Genomic DNA, 19,672 nt, shown 5'->3' with positions numbered 1-19,672 from the left:
TGAGTTCAGTATGAGAAGAATGTTGATAACACTGATGTTTTCAGTTGTTGCTAAGTAATGTTTAGTCTAAAGTCAAGGATTTTTCAGCTTCTCATGCCCAGCCAGCGAGAAAGCTGGAGGGGCACAAGAAGTTGGCACAGGACACAGCCAGGGCAGCTGACCCAAAGTGGCCAACGGGGTATTCCATACCATGTGACGTCCCATCTAGTATAGGAACTGGGAAGTGGGGGCGGGGAATCGCTGCTCAGGGACTAGCTGGATGTCGATCAGTGGGTGGTGAGCAATTGCACTGCGCATCATTTGTACATTCCAATCCTTTCATTATTGCTGTTGTCATTTTATTAGTGTTATCATTATCATTATTAGTTTCTTCTTTTCTGTTCTATTAAACCGTTCTTATCTCAACCTGCGGATTTTGCTTCTTTTTCCCGATTTTCTCCCCCATCCCACTGGGTGGGCGGGGAAGTGAGTGAGTGGCTGCGTGGTGCTTAGTTGCTGGCTGGGGTTAAACCACGACAGGGGGAGATAAAGACAGTTTAATAAGTGAAGAAAAAAAACAAACCCCAAGTAATGCAAAGGCAATCCCTCACCTCCTCCCACCAGCAGACGGATGACAAGCCAGTCTCTAAGCAATGACTAACTTGGAAAGACTAACCCCCAGTTTTATTGCTGAGCATGATGCTGTATTCTATAGAATATCCCTTTGATCATTTCGGGTCAGCTGTCCCAGCTGTTTCCCCTCCCAACCTCTTATATACCCCCAGCCTACTCGCTGCAGGGGCAGAGTTGGAAAAAGAGAAAGCTTTGAAGCTGTGCAAGCATTGGTCAGCAATACCCAGAACATTGCTATGTTATCAATACTGTTTTAGCTGAACACTGTCACAAACCTGATCTTCTCTTACAGTGGGAGAGACTTTGCTCCCCCAGTCCCCATCTTGCAATCCATCCACTCGAGAGGTGTGGGAAGAGAGGTTGCCAGTGAAGACTGAGGCAAAAAAAGTTGTTGAGTACCCTCGGCCTTCTCCTCGTCTGTTGTTACCAGTTTGCCAGTCGTATTCATCGGAGGGGTACACTTTCTTTGACCTTCCTTTTCTGGCTGACATACCTATAGAAGCCCTTCTGTAGTGGGTTGACCCTGGCTGGATGCCAGGTGCCCACCAAAGCCGCTCTATCACTCCCCCTTCTCAGCTGGACAGGGGAGAGAAAATATAACAAAAGGCTTGTGGGTCAAGATAAGGACAGTTTAATAAAGTGAAAGCCAAGGTCGTGCGCGAAAGCAAAGAAAAAAAAATGATATTATTCTCTACTTCCCATCAGCAGGCAATGTCTAGCCACTTCCTGAGAAGCAGGGCTTCAGTACGTGTAGTGGTTGCTCCGGAAGACAAAAATGCCCCCCCCCCCCGTCTCCCTTTACTTAGCTTTTATATCTGAGCTGACGTCATATGGTATGGAATACCTGTTTGGTTAGTTTAGGTCAGCTGTCCTGGTTATGTCCCCTCCCGAGATCTTGCCCTGCCCCAGCCTGCCATTGAGGGGGGGGCAAAAATGTTGGAGAGCGAGCCTTGATGCTGTGCCAGCACTGCTCAGCAGTAGCCAAAACACTGGTGTGTCATCAACACCTTTCTAGCTACTGATGCAGAGCACAGTGCTATGAGGGCTGCTATGGGGAGTATTAACTCCATCTCAGCCAGACCCAATACACCTTCTTATTATTCTTTGCATCCCTTGCCAAGTTTGGCTCCAGCTGCACCTTGGCCTTTCTGACCCCATCCCTACACAAGCGGGCAATGTCCCTATACTCTTCCCAGGATACCTGTCCCCTGCTTCCACTGCCTGTGCGTTTCCTTCTTGCCCTTCAGTTTGACCAGCAGGTCTTGACTCATCCATGCCAGTCCCTTGCCTTCCTTTCCTGATTTCTTACACCTGGGGATTGAGAGCTCTTGCGCTCTATGGAAAGCATCCTTAAAGAACATAGAATCATAGAATCGTTTAGGTTGGAAAAGACCTTTAAGATCATTGAGTCCAACCATCATCCGTGCCCGCTAAACCATGTCCTGAAGTGCCTTGTCTACATGCTTTTTAAATACCTCCAGGGATGGTGACTCAACCACTTCCCTGGGAAGCCTGTTCCAATACCTGACAACCCTTCCAGTGAAGAAATTTTTCCTAATATCTAATCTAAACCTCCCCTGCCACAACTTGAGGCCATTTCCTCTCGTCCTATCACCAGCCACCTGACAGAAGAGACAAGCACCCACCTCACTACAACCTCCTTTCAGGTAGTTGTAGAGAGCGATAAGGTCTCCCCTCAGCCTCCATTTCTCCAGACTAAACAACCCCAGTTCCCTCAGCTGCTCCTCATAAGACTTGTGCTCCAGGCCCTTCACCAGCTTTGTTGCCCTTCTTTGGACACGCTCCAGCACCTCAATGTCTTTCCTGTAGTGAGGGGCCCAAAACTGAACACAGTACTCGAGGTGTGGCCTCACCAGTGCCGAGTACAGGGGGACGATCACTTCCCTGCTCCTGCTGGCCACGCTATTTCTGATACAGGCTAGGATGCGATTGGCCTTCTTGGCCACCTGGGCACACTGCTGGCTCATATTCAGCCAGCTGTCAACCAGCACGCCCAGGTCTTTCTCTGCCAGGCAGCTTTCCAGCCACTCTTCCCCAAGCCTGTAGCGTTGCATGGGGTTGTGACTGAAGTGCAGGACCCGGCACTTGGCCTTGTTGAACCTCATACAATTGGCCTCGGCCCATCCATCCAGCCTGTCCAGATCCCTCTGTAGAGCCTTCCTACCCTCGAGCAGATCAACCCTCCCTCCCAACTTGGTGTCATCCGCAAACTTGCTGAGGGTGCACTCGATCCCCTTGTCCAGATCAGTGATAAAGATATTAAACAGAACTGGCCGCAATACTGAGCCCTGGGGAACACCACTTGTGACCAGCCACCAACTGGATTTAACTCCATTCACCATAACCCTCTGGGCTCAGCCATCCAGCCAGTTTTTTACCCAGCAAAGAGTACACTTGTCTAAGCCATGAGCCGCCAGCTTCTCAAGGAGTATGTCGTGAGAGACAGTGTCAAAGGCCTTACTGAAGTCCAAGTAGACAACATCCACAGCCTTTCCCTCATCCACTAGGCGGGTCACCTGGTCATAGAAGGAGATCAGGTTGGTCAAGCAGGACCTGTCTTTCATGAACCCATGCTGGCTGGGCCTGATCCCCTGGTTGTCCTGCATATGCCATGTGAGCACACTCAAGATGAGCCGCTCCATAATCTTTCCCGGTACCGAGGTCAGGCTGACAGGCCTGTAGTTCCCCGGATCCTCCCTCTGACCCTTCTTGTAAATGGGAGTCACATTGGCAAGCCTCCAGTCGTCTGGGACCTCCCCTGTTGACCAGGACTGCTGATAAATGATGGAGAGTGGCTTGGCAAGCTCCTCTGCCAGCTCCCCCAGTACTCTTGGATGGATCCCATCTGGTCCCATAGACTTTTGAGTGTCCAGACAGCATAGCAGGTCATTAACTATTTCCTCCTGGATTATGGGGGGTATATTCTGCTCTCCATCCCTGTCTTCCAGCTCAGGGGGCTGAGTACCCTGAGGATGACTGGACTCACTATTAAAGACTGAGGCAAAGAAGGCATTAAGTACCTCAGCCTTTCCCTCATCTTTGGTGGCAATGTTCCCCTCTGCATCCAATAAAGGATGGATATTCTCCTTGGCATCTATCTGCCAGCTCTGTTCTGCTCCCTTGTCCCTGAGGGCAGTTTCCCAGGGGGTCCTCTTGACTAACTCCTTGAACAGCTGGAAGTTTGCTTTCCTAAAATTCAGGGTCCTGACTTTACTCTTCACCTGTCCCTTATCCCTCAGGACTGTGAACTCCACCAGTGCATGATCACTGCAGCCCAGGCTGCCTCCAATCTTGACATCTCTCATTAGCTCACTTGCGTTGGTGACCAACAGGTCCAATATCGCATCCCCTCTGGTAGGGCTGTCTATTACCTGGCTTAAGTAGTTATCCTCGATGCACTCCAGGAGTCTCCTGGATTGCCTACAGCTCGACGTGCTACTTTTCCAGCAGATGTCAAAAACCAGCACAGAGTCTGTTACAGACCACCGAACCAGGATGAAAAGGCAGATGAAATATTCTATAAGGAGAAGTCTCATGATCACTAGTCCTTGTTCTCATGGAGGACTTCAACTTACCAGATGTCTGCTGGAAATACAATACAGCAGAGAGGAAACAGTCTAGGAGGTTCCTGGAGTGAGTGGAAGATAACTTCCTGACACAGCTGGTGAGTGAGCCAACTAAGGAAGGTGCCCTGCTGGACCTGTTGCTTGTGAACAGAGAAGGACTTGTGGGTGATGTGATAGTTGGAGGCTGTGTTCGGCACAGCAATCATGAAATGATAGTTTTTCGATTCTTGGAGACGTAAGGAGGGGGGTTAGCAGAACTGCTACCTTGGACTTCCAGAGGGCACACTTTGGCCTGTTTAGGGGCCTGGTTGACAGAGTCCCTTGGGAGGCAGTCCTAAATGGCAAAGGAGTCCAGGAAGGCTGGACATTCTTCAAGAAGGAAATCTTAAAGGTGCAAGAGCATGTGCCGAAAGATGAGCTGGTGGGGAAGAAGACCGGCTTGGCTGAACCTGCTACACCACTTAGACACACACAAGCCTATGGGGCTGGATGGGATCCACCCAAGGATACTCAGGGAGCTGGTGGAAGTGCTCACCAAGCCACTTTCAATCATTTATCAGCAGTCCTGGCTAACCGGGGAGGTCCCAGTTGACTGGAGGTTAGCAAATGTGATGCCCATCTACAAGAAGGGCCAGAAGGAGGATCCGGGGAACTACAGGTCTGTCAGTCTCACTTCGGTGCCGGGGAAGGTTATGGAGCAGCTCATCTTGAGTGCCATCACACGGCATGTACAGGACAACCAGGTGATCAGGCCCAGTTAGCATAGGTTTATGAAAGGCAGGTCCTGCTTTACTAACCTGATCTCCTTCTATGACAAGATGACCCGCTTAGTGGATGAGGGAAAGGCTGTGGATGTTGTTTACCTGGACTTTAGTAAGGCCTTTGACACCATTTCCCACAGCATTCTCCTGGAGAAACTGGCTGCTCATGGCTTGGACAGGCGTACTCTTCGCTGGGTAAAAAACTGGCTGGATGGTGTCACGAAATGGAGTGGTTTGGACTGCTTAAAGAATCACCGTCAAGGGTATTAGCAAAACTGATTTAACAGGAATTTATAAAAGTGCAACTTCACAGAATTCGATGTCAAGGTTCACTCTATTACTTAATACATGGATGAAATGTACAAAGGAAAATTAAGTTAGAATTAAACTAAAATTATGTATACAGAGACCAACGATGCAAAAGGTTAAGAGAGAAACATACAAAGGAAAATTGGGTTAGAATTGATTTATCATGATTGGTAGAGAGATTGGGAATGTAAAAAGGTAGGGGAAACCCTCCCATTGAGTCACGAGGTTCAGAGAAGACCCCCTTGCTTTCTAAACTCCTGATGGAGCTTAGGTGCGGCTGGATCGACTCCTAGTCCCCGACTTGGTCAATGGTTTATGTCTAAAGGGATTATGACTATAATAGCAGCCTGAGATTCATTCACAGCTGAATAAAGTTCACGACAGTGACTTATGTATAGATTCGAAAAGCAATATTTGTAATATACTTGCTATAGAATATTCAGGTTAGTACACACACATGTACGAAGACACTAAGAGATATAAATATAAGCAAGTAAAAAAGGTATACCTGTTAAAAATTCCGCTCAAGTTCAGTGAAAATATTCACATCAAATGCTTCGGCATCTTTCTCAGTGGGCGAAGGGTTGAGCCTCAAGTGAGCGAAGAGTATCAGCCTCCCGTTGGCTTTCGGCAACAGACCTCTGATCTTCACAAACTGAAAAGTTTACAAGTTCTGAGAGGCATCCCACTCAGAGGGAGATGCTGGTCGCAGCCCGCTGCAGTCCAGGAGAGCTCAAAGGGTCTCACTTAGTACCGCTGTTTATAGGTTCGCGAGATAATTGGCTTTAGTCATCAGCAAATTACTGGGATTCCAGTAGCACTGGTACTGTTTCACATGATTTACAATTCAGATAAGGAAGGCTGCAAGGCGGTCAGAGAATGACTTAAGATTCAGATACCGGATGCTCCAAGGCTGTCAGGAGAGCACTGAGATATGTCCCAAGGGTGTCAGGAAATTACTAATTATCCCTACTCCTGTCCCCAGCCTCTGCCAGGCAACAGGAGTCCTTGGTATGGTCAGTGCAGCTCCCTGTCTTAGCCATGCAAGAGTTCCTGGTACGGTCAAGGGACGCTTAACCACCCAACTCATTACACTTATGCTAAGGCCTAATGAGACTCCCCGAGTTCGTAGATCAGCCCAGAGAGGGGGGGAAATGCACCACCACAGATGGCCAGGCCCAGAGAGTTGTGGTGAATGGAGTTAAATCCACTTGGCAGCCGGTCACGAGTGGTGTTCCCCAGGGCTCAGTACTGGGGCCAGTTCTGTTTAATATCTTTATCAATGATCTGGATGAGGGGATTGAGTGCACCCTCAGCAAGTTTGCAGACGACACCAAGTTGGGAGGGAGGGTTGATCTGCTTGAGGGTAGAAAGCCTCTTCAGAGGGATCTGGACAGGCTGCATCGATGGGCCGAGGCCAATTGTATGAGGTTCAACAAGGCCAAGTGCCGGGTCCTGCACTTGGGTCACAACAACCCCATGCAATGCTACAGGCTTGGGGAAGAGTGGCTGGAAAGCTGCCTGGCGGAAAAGGACCTGGGGGTGTTGGTCGACAGCCAGCTGAATATGAGCCAGCAGTGTGCCCAGGTGGCCAAGAAGGCCAAGAGCATCCTGGCTTGTATCAGAAATAGTGTGGCCAGCAGAACTAGGGAAGTGATTGTCCCTTTGTATTCAGCAGTGGTGAGACTGCACCTTGAGTACTGTGTTCAGTTTTGGGCCCCTCACTACAAGAAAGATATTGAGGTGCTGGAGCATGTCCAAAGAGCAATGGGGTCTAGAGAACAATTCTTATGAGGAGCAGCTGAGGGAACTGGAGTTGTTTAGTCTGGAGAAAAGGAGTGTATTGGCTTTGTGTGGCAAGGTTTTGGTAGCGGGGGGGTTACAGGGGTGGCTTCTGTAAGAAGCTGCTGGAAGCTTCCCCTGTGTTCGAGAGAGCCAATACCAGCCGGCTCTAAGACGGACCCGCTGCCGGCCAAAGCCGAGCCAATCAGCAATAGTGGTAACGCCTCTGGGATAACATTTTTAAGAAGGAAAAAAGTTGGGACGGACGTAAACGGCAGCCGGAGAGAGGAGTGAGAACATGTAAGAGAAACAACCCTGCGGACACCAAGGTCAGTGAAGAAGGAGGGGGAGGAGATGCTCCAGGCGCCAGAGCAGAGATTCCCCTGCAGCCCGTGGTGAAGACCATGGTGAGGCAGGCTGTCCCCCTGCAGTCCATGGAGGTCCACGGTGGAGCAGATATCCACCTGCAGCCCGTGGAGGACCCCACGCCGGAGCAGGTGGATGCCCAAAGGAGGCTGTGACCCCGTGGGAACCCCGCGCTGGAGCAGGATCCTGGCAGGACCTGCGGATCTGTGGAGAGAGGAGCCCATGGAGCAGGTTTTCTGGCAGGGCTTGTGACCCCGTGGGGGACCCACGCTGTAGCAGTGTGCTCCTGAAGGACTGCACACCGTGGAAATGACCCATGCTGGAGCAGTTCGTGAAGAACTGCAGCCCGTGGGAAGGACCCACGTTGGAGAAGTTCGTGGAGGACTGTCTCCCGTGGGAGGGACCCCACGCTGGAGCAGGGGAAGAGTGTGATGAGTCCTCCCCCTGAGGAGAATGAAGCGGCAGAAAATAACGTGTGATGAACTGACCATAAACCCCATCCCCGTCCCCCTGTGCCGCTGGGGGGGGTTGGTAGAGAATCCGGGAGTGAAGTTGTGCCCGGAAGAAGGGAGGGGTGGAGGGAAGGTGTTCTGAGATTTGGTTTTATTTCTCATTACCCTACTCTGGTTGATTTGTAATAAATTGAGTTAATTTTCCCCAAGCTGAGTCTGTTTTGCCTGTGACAGTAATTGGTGAGTGATCTCTCCTGTCCTTATCTCGACCCACAAGCTCTTTGTTATATTTTCTCTCCCTTGTCCAGCTGAGGAGGGGGAGTGATAGAACAGCTTTGGTGGGCACCTGGCATCCAGCCAGGGTCAACCCATCACAAGGAGGCTGAGGGGAGACCTTATCGCTCTCTACAACTACCTGAAAGGAGGTTGTAGTGAGGTGGGTACTGGTCTCTTCTATCAAGTAACTAGTGATAGGACAAGAGGAAATGGCCTCAAGTTGCGCCAGGGGAGGTTTAGATTGGATATTAAGAAAAATTTCTTCACTGGAAGGTTTGTCAAGCATTGGAACAGGCTTCCCAGGGAAGCAGTTAAGTCACCATACCTGGAGGTATTTAAAAGACGTGTAGACATGGCATTTAGGGACATGGTTTAGTGGTGGACTTGGTTGTGTTAGGTTAACAGTTGGACTCGATCTTAAAGGTCTTTTCCAACCTAAACGATTCTATGACATATCTCTTAGTTACTGCTTATGAAGCAAGAATATCTTGTGTAATAAGACAGATCACTCTGAAAAAAGGTAGGTGTCCTGGTTTCGGCTGGGATAGAGGTAATTTTCTTCCTAGTAGCTGCTATAGTGTTATGTTTTGAGTTCAGTATGAAAAGAATGTTGATAACACTGATGTTTTCAGTTGTTGCCAAGTAGTGTTTAGGCTAAAGTCAGGGATTTTTCAGCTTCTCATGCCCAGCCAGCAAGAAGGCTGGAGGGGCACAAGAAGTTGGTGTTACGGATGCACGACTAACCAAATCCAACAGGTGTTAAAACTCAGATTTATTCTTCAGCAAAAGTTAGTTAGAAGTCCGGTAACATTCTATAAAATCACAGGCTCAATGATGTAAAGAGAATTAATACTACACGGCCGACTTAAGAATCCCCAAGATTTAAAGTGATGGCTCAAAACGCGCGTATCACTCACCTAAAAGCTGAGGGCTCTCTCCCTCGAGGAGTTACCTCAGGCGGTGCCCCCCGCCCGAGGGGGAGTCCCCGACTGCAGACCCACTGCTCCGAGGAGGACTGCCAACGTGTCCTCCGGCGGGACCCCGTTTATACCCCTGTCGAATCTGACCTGTGGTCATTTAATTCTATTGGCTAGGAGGGTCACCTCGGTATACCTGGCGCATCTCGATTGGCCAGTTCAAATTCCAACCTGCAGCCTCCAGGGTTTCCTTCCCCTTCTCCCTTCCTGGAGAAGTTTTGTTTCCTGCTGGCAGGATGGAGGGGCGGGATGTACTGCCACAATCCACCCCGTGACCACAGTCATGATTCGACTGGTTTCTTTGGAGTGGTGGTACAGTCACCTCTTGCCTCCAAAGTTAAAAGGGGGTGCAGTTTGGCGAGTTTGACGCTCATTGTGGGTCATCGTTCCCTTCTGGTCTAGAACTAAAGTGGAATATCAAACACAGGAATATCCAGTGCGTGGACAGTTTAAAGGAGTATACTTAACCGTTAGTACAGGCTTCACTACTAAGCATTTGATAGAACTTATTGCAATATAGATTACAGTAATCATAACTACAAGCATTATTAAAGATTAGAGAAGGCTGGTCGCCCACCCCGTGAAAGAAAATCTGAACATATCAAAACTTTTCCCAACCAGTTGGTCCCTGGTGCAGAAGCAATTGCCTCCGAGTCTCTTGCCGTATTCTCTCGTTGGTTTAGTCTTGAAGCCACAATGACACATTTGGAGTGAACACAGCAGTTGTCCATTGACATGTTCAAAACTTTACATATACCCTTCCCTTTCTTTGGCATCTAATCCAATACAGCCCAAATTTTGATAGTCATTTTACCAATATGTTATAACCGATTGTTTGAGAGTCCCCGAATTGTTAGATGTAGCGTTGGCTAAGGTTGATAGCTGTAAACTCAGTTCTAGGGTGCCCTATTGATGTTCCTCGAGTACCACTTCAACTCCACCCCGTGATCCCATGGGTTAGTTGGAGGATATAGTCACATCTGGTGTTTCATACTGAACTAGTATTTACTGCACTTGGTGACCAATTATAATTGTTACATTGCTCTCATGCGAGGTCAAGGACTCGTGATATATTAATGTCCATCATTTTGCCACGACATTATCATCCAGATCTTCACCATCCATGCCCGTCACCGTCATCACTGTCAGCAAAAGGACTGGAATGACTCGTTCCTTCATGGTCCTGTAAAAAAGCACACACTAGGCCTCGGTCTTAAAACCGGGTCACAGGGTTAGAAGTCCGGGATTATCCACCAGGCACTGATGTGGTGAGTCTTTCCACTCCCATGAGATGGTCTCAGAAGACCAATGTAATCAACCTGCCACGTGCTCCAAAGAGCCTTGCCTTGTCTGATATGCTGGGCTGGAGCTTGGTTTGGGTGATTAGCTTTAAGCCTTATTCGGCATTGTGGGCAAGCTGTAAGAATCGCTTCACAGGTTTTCATAGACACTGGCCAACCCCGAGATTGGCATTCATAATAGAGATCTGCTTTCCCCGAGTGGCTTCGTTTGATATGCAACCATTTTGCTAGTCTATCCCAATCTTCCTTCTCACTGGTGACCATCCTGATTTGGGCCAGGTGGTCCACCTGCTGATTCCATTTCGCAGCTGGGGTTCCATCCCAAGCATGTCCCTTCACCCATCCCACCTTTAAAGGTCAGGATCTCCCTATTGCCAGGAGACATTGCCAGTCCTCTGTCCTCCACACTTTCGCATGACCTACTTCCCACTTACTAGATTCCCACTGACATATCCACTCTGTAGCACCCTTAAAGGTTGCATAAGAGTCAGTATAGACGATGGTAGCACCATTCTCTGTGGCCAGTAATAAAGCCCATAGTTCTCCTACTTGTGCACTACCTTCACCCTCTTCTTCGACTGCCTTCCCAGTACCAATCTCCAACGCCACTGCTTTATATTGCCATTTTGATCCCACTCGACAGGCAGATGCATCTGTGAACCACACTCCCTGCACATCTGAGCCTGCCATGAATTCAGGTGCCTCCTCAATTGGAGAAGGTTTATATGGTTGACCCAGCAAGGCTGGGTCAGGGTCTACAGGTTGCTGTAATTTGAAAGCTTTAGTCAGACCCTCCTTTAGTGGGAGCAATTGGCTTATCCCTTCTAGGTATACATACCATATCCTAACTGTGGCCTTTTGGGCTACTCCCTCCGGAGGAGGTGACCCATTGAGGATTGAATTTAAGAGAGGGAAAGGACCCTGTACTATAACATCCTGTGAGGTACGCAGCTTTTCAGCCTCTTTAACTGCTCTAGTGAGGGAGAGGACCCCCTTTTCCCAATCTGAATATCGTCGCTCCGTTTCTTTGAATGCCGTGGAGGAGAATAATAATGGTCTAGCTGGTCCCTGTGGCCCCTTTTGAAACACACCACAGTATGAGGCATGTTCAGCAAATCCCCATTCCACCCTTAAAGGATCTCATGGGTGCAATGGACCTAGTCTCTGATAAGCCTTAAGCTCATCTTTCAGAATGGTGAGGGCTTCTGTATGTTGCAAAGTCCAATCCCATTTTCTGTTTTTTCGGAGTAAGTCATAAAGAGGGCGGCCAATCACCGAAAACCCTGGTATATGTTTTCTCCAATAGCCCATTTTTGACTAACAGATTCCAGACGTCCTCAGCCACTTGTCCTACCTGTTCCTTGTTGTCCCCACCAACTAGGATATCATCCATATATTGGTATATGTGGACACCTGGTGGTACCTCCACAGCATCAAGGAGCTTGGCTAAAGCATTGTGAGCAATAGTGGGGGAGTGCTTGTACCCCTGGGGAAGTCGATTAAAGGTGTATTGGGTCCCTTCCCAAGTGAAGGCAAACTGGGGCTTGTCCTCTTCCTTTAAGGGAACCATAAAAAAACCCCATATCTTTGACACCTAAAGCAGCCATCCATGGGTGGGCTGCAGCCTGTATTGCTGTTATCACTGAGGTGATACTTGGGACGGCAGAAATTAATGGTGGGGTATTACTATTCAATCTTCTATAATCAATTGTTAGTCGCCACCTTCCATCTGATTTATGGACTGGCCAAACAGGAGAATTATAAGGACAATGGGTGCAACTGATGATCTCTCTTTTCTCCAGATCATTAATTACTTCCGAAATGCCCTGTTTGGCCACAGCTGGAAGTGGGTATTGAGGGACACGGGTTACCTTAGATTGCGGTAGTGCAGGAGCAACCTGCAATGTTCTCACATGAATAGCCTCTGCCTCCCTGCCCCCAATGCTCCAGAACCTACCATTGGGTAGATACCATTGTCTGCCTGCCAGCACATCAAATCCCAGTATAATTTCCCTCATGGGGGCTTAAAGCCACCTCCACAGCTGTCATTCTTTTTTTTCCCCCGGTAGCCAAAGTTGGGTTCGAGCTATGGGGCATTTTTCTGTCACCCCTGTTACTCCTCTAATGTTTATAGCCTTTCTTGATAGCCTAATTCCCAGCTCACTAGCTTGTTGCTCATTTAAAACACTAATTTGGGCTCCTGTATCAATTAAGAATTCCAAACTTATCCGTTTTGGGCCTACAGGAATGTGTATATGAGGCTCCTTATCGGCAGACCATTGGCAGGTATTCACCATGCGGACTGGGCGGCCTGAACCCCAAACCGCAGCTCCTAGTTTTTAGCCCTTCCAGTTCCTCTCGCAGTGCCGCGAAAGGGTCCCGTTTCTCTTCCCGAGGGGGCGGGGTTGCTGGCGCTTCCCTTTGGTCTCCAGCTTTCCCCTCCAGCAATCCCACCCCCGGATGCCGCCGGCGGACTGCCCGTGCAGCACGGCTCGGGCTGCCCCCAGTGCCGGTGCCTTCCGCCAGAGACCGTCCCTTCCGGGATCGTAGTTCCGACCCGACGGCCCCCGAGTTCGAGACCGCTCGGGGCGGGGTTTACAACCGGCTGGGCGGACCTTCCTGCTGCCCTCCGTTAACTCCGACAGTCCCTTTTCCCGGATAGTAACAGATTCTCCTCTCTCCTTGGGGTCCACACCCCCAGCCCAGTAAGCTACTCGGGACGTTATCGACTGATCACTTGCCGGTCCAGCCCTCAGAAACACTCCCGGTCCCCAGTAACCTCTCGCTTCATCATCACTTAACAGTATCCAATCCTCCCCCGTTAGAGAAACTCTCCACAAATACTCAGGTTCGGTTTCGCCCGGCTTGCGCGAAAACTTAGCTTGCAACTCGCCGAGTTCGGGTCCCAACCAAGGGGCCGTACAAACAGCGCTCCAGGGGCTCCCACCGTGCGGACCCGCGTGCCCTTCTGTTTCAATAAGGGGCCGCACGTCCCTTTCCTCCAAGTCCACTTTCAGACAATCTATTTCCCCTTGCCTTTTAGCAGAATCACTCTTTCGGTTCTGTGCTTGAATCAAGCAGGCGCCTAGGAGGGCACACACACTGCCTTTGCCATCTCGACAAGTTCCGCGGCATAGTTCTACTCTCTCCACGACCGCTGCCGGCTCGGACCACTTCTCCTTCGCCCAGTCCAGACCTGGGGGAGAAGGGCTGCAGCCGTGCCTCCGTAATAATTCCTCTATTAACACCATCCTGCCGACTACGCCAAAGTGTTACGGATGCACGACTAACCAAATCCAACAGGTGTTAAAACTCAGATTTATTCTTCAGCAAAAGTTAGTTAGAAGTCCGGTAACATTCTATAAAATCACAGGCTCAATGATGTAAAGAGAATTAATACTACACGGCTGACTTAAGAATCCCCAAGATTTAAAGTGATGGCTCAAAATGCGCGTATCACTCACCTAAAAGCTGAGGGCTCTCTCCCTCGAGGAGTTACCTCGGGCGGTGCCCCCGCCCGAGGGAGAGTCCCCGACTGCAGACCCACTGCTCCGAGGAGGACTGCCAACGTGTCCTCCGGCGGGACCCCGTTTATACCCCTGTCGAATCTGACCTGTGGTCATTTAATTCTATTGGCTAGGAGGGTCACCTCGGTGTACCTGGCGCATCTCGATTGGCCAGTTCAAATTTCAACCTGCAGCCTCCAGGGTTTCCTTCCCCTTCTCCCTTCCTGGAGAAGTTTTGTTTCCTGCTGGCAGGATGGGGGGCGGGATGTACTGCCACAGTTGGGAGGGGACACAGCCACGGCAGCTGACCCAAACTGGCCAATGGGGTATTCCATACCATGTAACGTCATGCCTAGTATATAAACTGGGGGGAGTGGGGCTGGGGGGACCGCCGCTCGGGAACTAACTGGGCATCAGTCAGCAGGTGGTGAGCAGTTGCATTGTGCATCACTTGTATATTCCAAGCCTTTTATTATTATTATTGTCATTTTTTTAGTGTTATCATTATCATTATTAGTTTCTTCTTTTCTGTTTTATTGAACTGTTCTTATCTCAACCCACGAGTTTTACTTCCCCCCCCCCCCCCCCCCGATTCTCTCCCCCATCCCACTGGGGGGGGGGGGGGGGAAGTGAGTGAGTGGCTATGTGGTGCTTAGTTGCTGGCTGGGGTTAAACCATGACAATAGGACATGTTAGTTAGACTATTTCTGTTTAAAAGTTCTCCTCTCTCTGCCTGGGGCTTTTAGCCTTATGGTTCTCTGAGGTTAAAAACAGCTGGAAATTACCACTAAGAGAAACAGGCCCTACCCAGTGCTTTATGAAATGGTGGCTACCTCCAAGAGGCTTTATGAACTCAACAGGCAACATTTCCACAGAGATATCTGCATCCTTTAGGATAAAAATATTCTATTCCCCCCCACCTCCCCAAAAGGAGGAAAATAAATATTTTAAATTCTGCAATCCACAGTCAAAACTGTAAAAGAAAAAAATGTAATGCAAAGGATTACTAGTATGCTGATATGCTTTAAGTTTATTCAAAGCACTAAGTGGTTTAGCAAATGACACACAAGGACCAGTGCAGGAAATAAAGTGAATTTGTCGGACAGTGCAGTTTCATTTACTACCTTAAATATTACAAGGCAACGCTGCCACCTGGTGTTGCTATTATAGTCTGAATTCCTGAAAAAATATCCGGAGAAAATATTTCCTATTTCTTTCACTAAAAGTCAAATTTTATTAGCAGAATTTTGTAGTTATTATTACATACGGGGACTGAGGGACTAGGAAGATGAGGTACTTGTTCCCAAAAGCGTACACACTAGAATTTGATTTTCTACAGTTTATCAGGTTCCATTACCCACCTCCCTGCCATCCCCAAGGGGTGGGAAGAGAGTTGAGAGGCCTTTCTTCACTTACGTACACATTATTGCTATTAGATTCCTGTTAATGGCATATTTTACAAGATTTCACTGAAGCACAACAAAAATGCATTTACAACACAACACCATGTATAAACAAATCTCAGAACACTTTATAAAAGGACAGCTGGATGAAATTAATACTTTTACAGAGAATTATTGGTGTTATTTGCTGTCCTGGGTTTGGTTGGGTGTCCTGGTTTCAACAATCCAACAACGGCAACTTCTCTGCACACCACTGCCAGGACTGCTTCAGGGCAGGGCGCCCCACAGGGTGTTGTGGTTTAACCCCAGTTGGCAACTAAGCACTGCACAGCCACTCGTTCACTCCCCGACACAATAGGATTGGGGAGAGAATCAGAACGGTAGAAGTGAGAAAACTCGTGGTTTGAGATAAAGACAGTTTAATAAGTAAAGCAAAAGTTGCTCATGCAAGCAAAGCAAAACAAGGAATTCATTCACTACTTCCCATCTGCAGGCAGGTGTTCAGCCATCTCCAGGAAAGCAGGGCTCCATCACATGTAATGGTTACTCGGGAAGACAAAACGCCATAACTCCGAACATCCCCCCGTCCTTCTCCCCCCAGCTTTTTTATTGCTGAGCATGACGTCATATGGTCTGGAATACCCCTTTGGTCAGTTGGGGTCAGCTGTCCCAGCTGTGTCCCCTCCCAACTTCTTGTGCACCACCAGCCTACTTGCTGGTGGGGTGGGGTGAGAAGTAGAAAAGGCCTTGATGCTGTGTAAGCACTGCTCAGCAATAACTAAAACATCCCTGAATTATCAACACTGTTTTCAGCACAGATCCATAGCATAGCCCCATACTAGCTACTGTGAAGAAAATTAACTCTATCCCTGCCAAAACCAGCACACAGGGAGATGGTGCAAGGCTCCCCCAGCCCCCACCCCACTTGCCCCTGTGGTCTGTGTTGCAGGGATACCCCTCACTACTTTCACATTCCTCTGACCCACCCCAGAGCAAAGCACATGGGGGGGGCCTCCAACTCCACACACCTGCCACACCACACCACCCTCCCAGCCCTCCTTACCTCTGCTGCTTCCAGCTGAGTTCTCAGTAGGCTTAACCCCAGTGCAGGGGAGAGTGGTAGGCTGAGGAAGCACAGGTGCCACTGAGCCACCAATGGGCACCACCCCCCAGGAATACAGTAGGCCTAAGAAATGGTTATCCCCACCCAGGCCAACAGTTTAACAGCCACAGGACATGACAGAACTACCTCTCCACAGTAGCTAATGAGAGTATGAGATGCCTGCAGCCAACAGGAGCATGGGGCTGCTGTGAGGGGTAGTGTCAGTGTGTGGGGTATTAGTGGCCTGTGCCTGATCTGGCTGGGCAGAGGGCTGTCAGGGGCTCTTTGAGATGGGGGTGGCAAATAAAAAAAATTAAATTCAACAAACCCTTGACAATTTAAAATGATAACAGTAATCTTCATTCAGTTTCCATTTTTTTAGCTTGGAAAGTGTATGTGAAGGGAAATCAATTATTTGTGAATTAAGCTAACAGAACTGTATGACTATTTAGATCAACAGGTTCTCCAGCAAATATAAGGATCTAGGAAAAACATTACATACCTCTTCCTAGCCCTTTACACACAAAAACCAGATAAAAGCCAAAGACATAGAAATTTGCAGTGTGCTTTTAAAAAGTGTTCCCTTTCCATTAGCCTCCAAATCTCACTTTGTCAAATTCTAAATGTAAATACATGGAAACACTTATTTGAGAAGTATTTATTAAGTTAAGGACATAGATGAGTTCTAAAGTTATCAGGGGTTAATTTTCAAATAAAAATTCCCTCTCATCCAGCCATACTAGGAAATCCCAAAATTGATGTAAGAAGTTCTCAAGTATCATTTTATATGAGAAGACAACTTGCCATTTCTTAAATGCTTCAACTAGTTTCTTATCATAGCTTAATGTACGATAATGAAGTTAAGGCCAAATTTCCCTTGCTTACTAGTGGCTTTGACATCAAAGGTCTGAAATTTATTTTCCCAATATATTTCCTTGTATCCCAATGGGCTACCAGTTTGAGGGGAAGAGGCGTTAGTCAGTCTTTCATTATATTCAGAGGTAAACCAAATTATGTATTTATCTAAAAAATGCAGTTTACCAACAACCTAACTAGTGTCTATTGCACTGTGTAAAATATTTTAATCTTGAATCATAATGATTTGAAGCTATACCTTGCCACACAATGACTAATTGCTTTGTCCTTCAAAAGGAACTGTTACAGTTCAATTTGACCTTGTATTTAGCATAAAAATACACCTTTTCTGTGCATCCTTAAATGAAAGTCACTGAAGCACTAACTGATCCAGCAACATGTCCAATACTAATATCAAAAGGTTGTGAAATTTTTTTAGGCAATACTTTCTATCCAAAATATGTGAATTTAAAAAACATTTCACATTATTAATCTTTGTATAAAGGCTCAAATAAAATTTCTTGTGTAAGTGTTCATAGTAGACTAAATTATCAGGTTGCCCAGAGAGGTGGTAGATGCCCCATCCCTGGAAACATTCAAGGTCAGGTTGGACTGGGCTCTGAGCAACCTGATCTAGTTGAAGATGTCCCTGCTCATTGCAGGGGGTTTGGACTAGATGACCTTTAAAGGTCCCTTCCAACCCAAACTATTCTATGATTCTATGAAGGTGTCAAAACATACAATGAAAGGACACAAAATTGGCAGTTTCTTTATTAAACATAGAAAACCTATAAAGTAGGATGTATGGAATAAATCTAAATTGCTAGATAATCAAACCTGAGTATTATTTAATAAGACTAAATATATTTTCTGACAACTGAATGAACTGACCTAAAATCATCTCCCTTATTAACTAGTGGCCCTTTTAACAGTTTGTTGAAAAAATGCAAGAGAATTTTACCTTTTACATTTCATATTGCATGACCTAGCAAGATTCTACATATTGTTTACTGTTTTCTGTTAGATGACATCATATTGCTCATATTACCCTTATTCAGGCCTTAAGTTCAGTTTTGTTTCAAAATAAACTGCAAGTGACATCAAAAAGTAAAAGGCCAAGAACTAGGACAGGCCTTTTTCTCTTCCTGCTTTTAATGAGAAAAACAGCCTCAGCCTATAACATTAATTCAGTTTCATATTAGAACTACAGACTGAAGACTGACACACTACCCTTCACCAAAGGTAGCTAATGTTAACCGTGTATCTCAAACTAATGCCAAAGTAGTACACAATGTCAAATTTTTGAAAAAGATCCTATCAGCTAGTACAATTAGTTTTATTTTAACTGTTACAAAATTTAGTAGTACAAAGTCTTGACAATAACATCAGGCATGTCTTACTCCAACTGACCTGCCCCAATCCTCACCTTTATTTTAAATCTAATGGATAACAACAACAAAAAGGCCCACAAACTTTCTGAACAATAAAAAACATACAGTACTAAGAACTAAGAGCTCAACAGAAGACTGAAAAGCAGCATTTATTTTTATTTTAATATAGAAGATACTACAACCTAAAGGAAGTCTAATCTAAACTTAGTTGAAGGCAGATTTTGACATTCTATATAAAATTAAAAAATAGAATATGTGGATGAGATTTGGTTAATTTCAGAAGGCACCTCAAGGCTAAAAGGCTTTCATAAATTTATAATCCTTTCAAAAAGAAATCACTTTTATTGCTGCTATTCAAATCACAAAGAAAAAGCTTGTTTTGTTCCTCAGTCTAACAAGGTATCCTCCCCCAATAAGCAAGATTAATTTAGAGAAAATATAGAATAAAACTGAAGATGTCACAACTTTATAAATACAGTGACTTTCCTTGTGTGGGTTCAAATCAGTGAAATAGTGGAAGAGTCACTTTTTGCCTCTATGATGTTAATAATCTATAGACCATCTCAGTCGCTTTCCTCCGGGCACTGAAATACCATTTTGTCATAGCTGTCCCATGTGCAGTACTCTTAAGAATAGAAGGTAAGAACGCTCTGATGATTCCCACGAACAAGGAAAATTGGTGGCAGATCTTTAGAAAGAGCTTCTAACCAGGCCATGTATAGTGCACTAGAAACTGCACCTTTTCTTGCAACTGGCAAACTCCTACAAGTCACAAGAAAGAAGAAAAAGAAAAAAGCAATGAACAGTTAGAAAAAACTCGTGGAGTACAAGTCATATCATAAAGATGAAAATATAATTCTGCAAAGAGGTAGATATTAAGTCCAATTTCCTATATTTTTCAGATGTAACTCATTAATTAAATTCTGAGAAAAAGAGTTCATATCTTAAGTACCACAGGCCTTTACATCTACTTACACCTCACTTTTGGCCTT

General features: G+C 46.8%; 1 protein-coding gene across 6 annotated transcripts in view; it reads right to left on the bottom strand.

The window, feature by feature from the left end:
- Positions 1 to 14,657: 14,657 nt before the first annotated feature.
- The window catches only part of LOC128136116 (solute carrier family 12 member 2-like), a 109,601-nt gene continuing 104,586 nt past the window's right edge, over positions 14,658 to 19,672 (bottom strand). For 5 of the 6 annotated variants that reach the window (XM_052775259.1, XM_052775255.1, XM_052775257.1 and 2 more), the window contains one exon: positions 14,658 to 19,442. In XM_052775259.1, coding sequence (XP_052631219.1) covers positions 19,307 to 19,442 — 136 coding nt within the window. In that variant the 3' untranslated portion in view covers positions 14,658 to 19,306. The remainder of the gene's footprint in view (positions 19,443 to 19,672) is intronic. The other variant, XR_008233261.1, reaches the window with a different exon arrangement.

Source organism: Harpia harpyja, chromosome W, assembly GCF_026419915.1.
Source record: "Harpia harpyja isolate bHarHar1 chromosome W, bHarHar1 primary haplotype, whole genome shotgun sequence".
NCBI classification, from domain to species: Eukaryota; Metazoa; Chordata; class Aves; order Accipitriformes; family Accipitridae; genus Harpia; species Harpia harpyja.
This window is presented reverse-complemented; position numbering and strand designations above follow the sequence as displayed.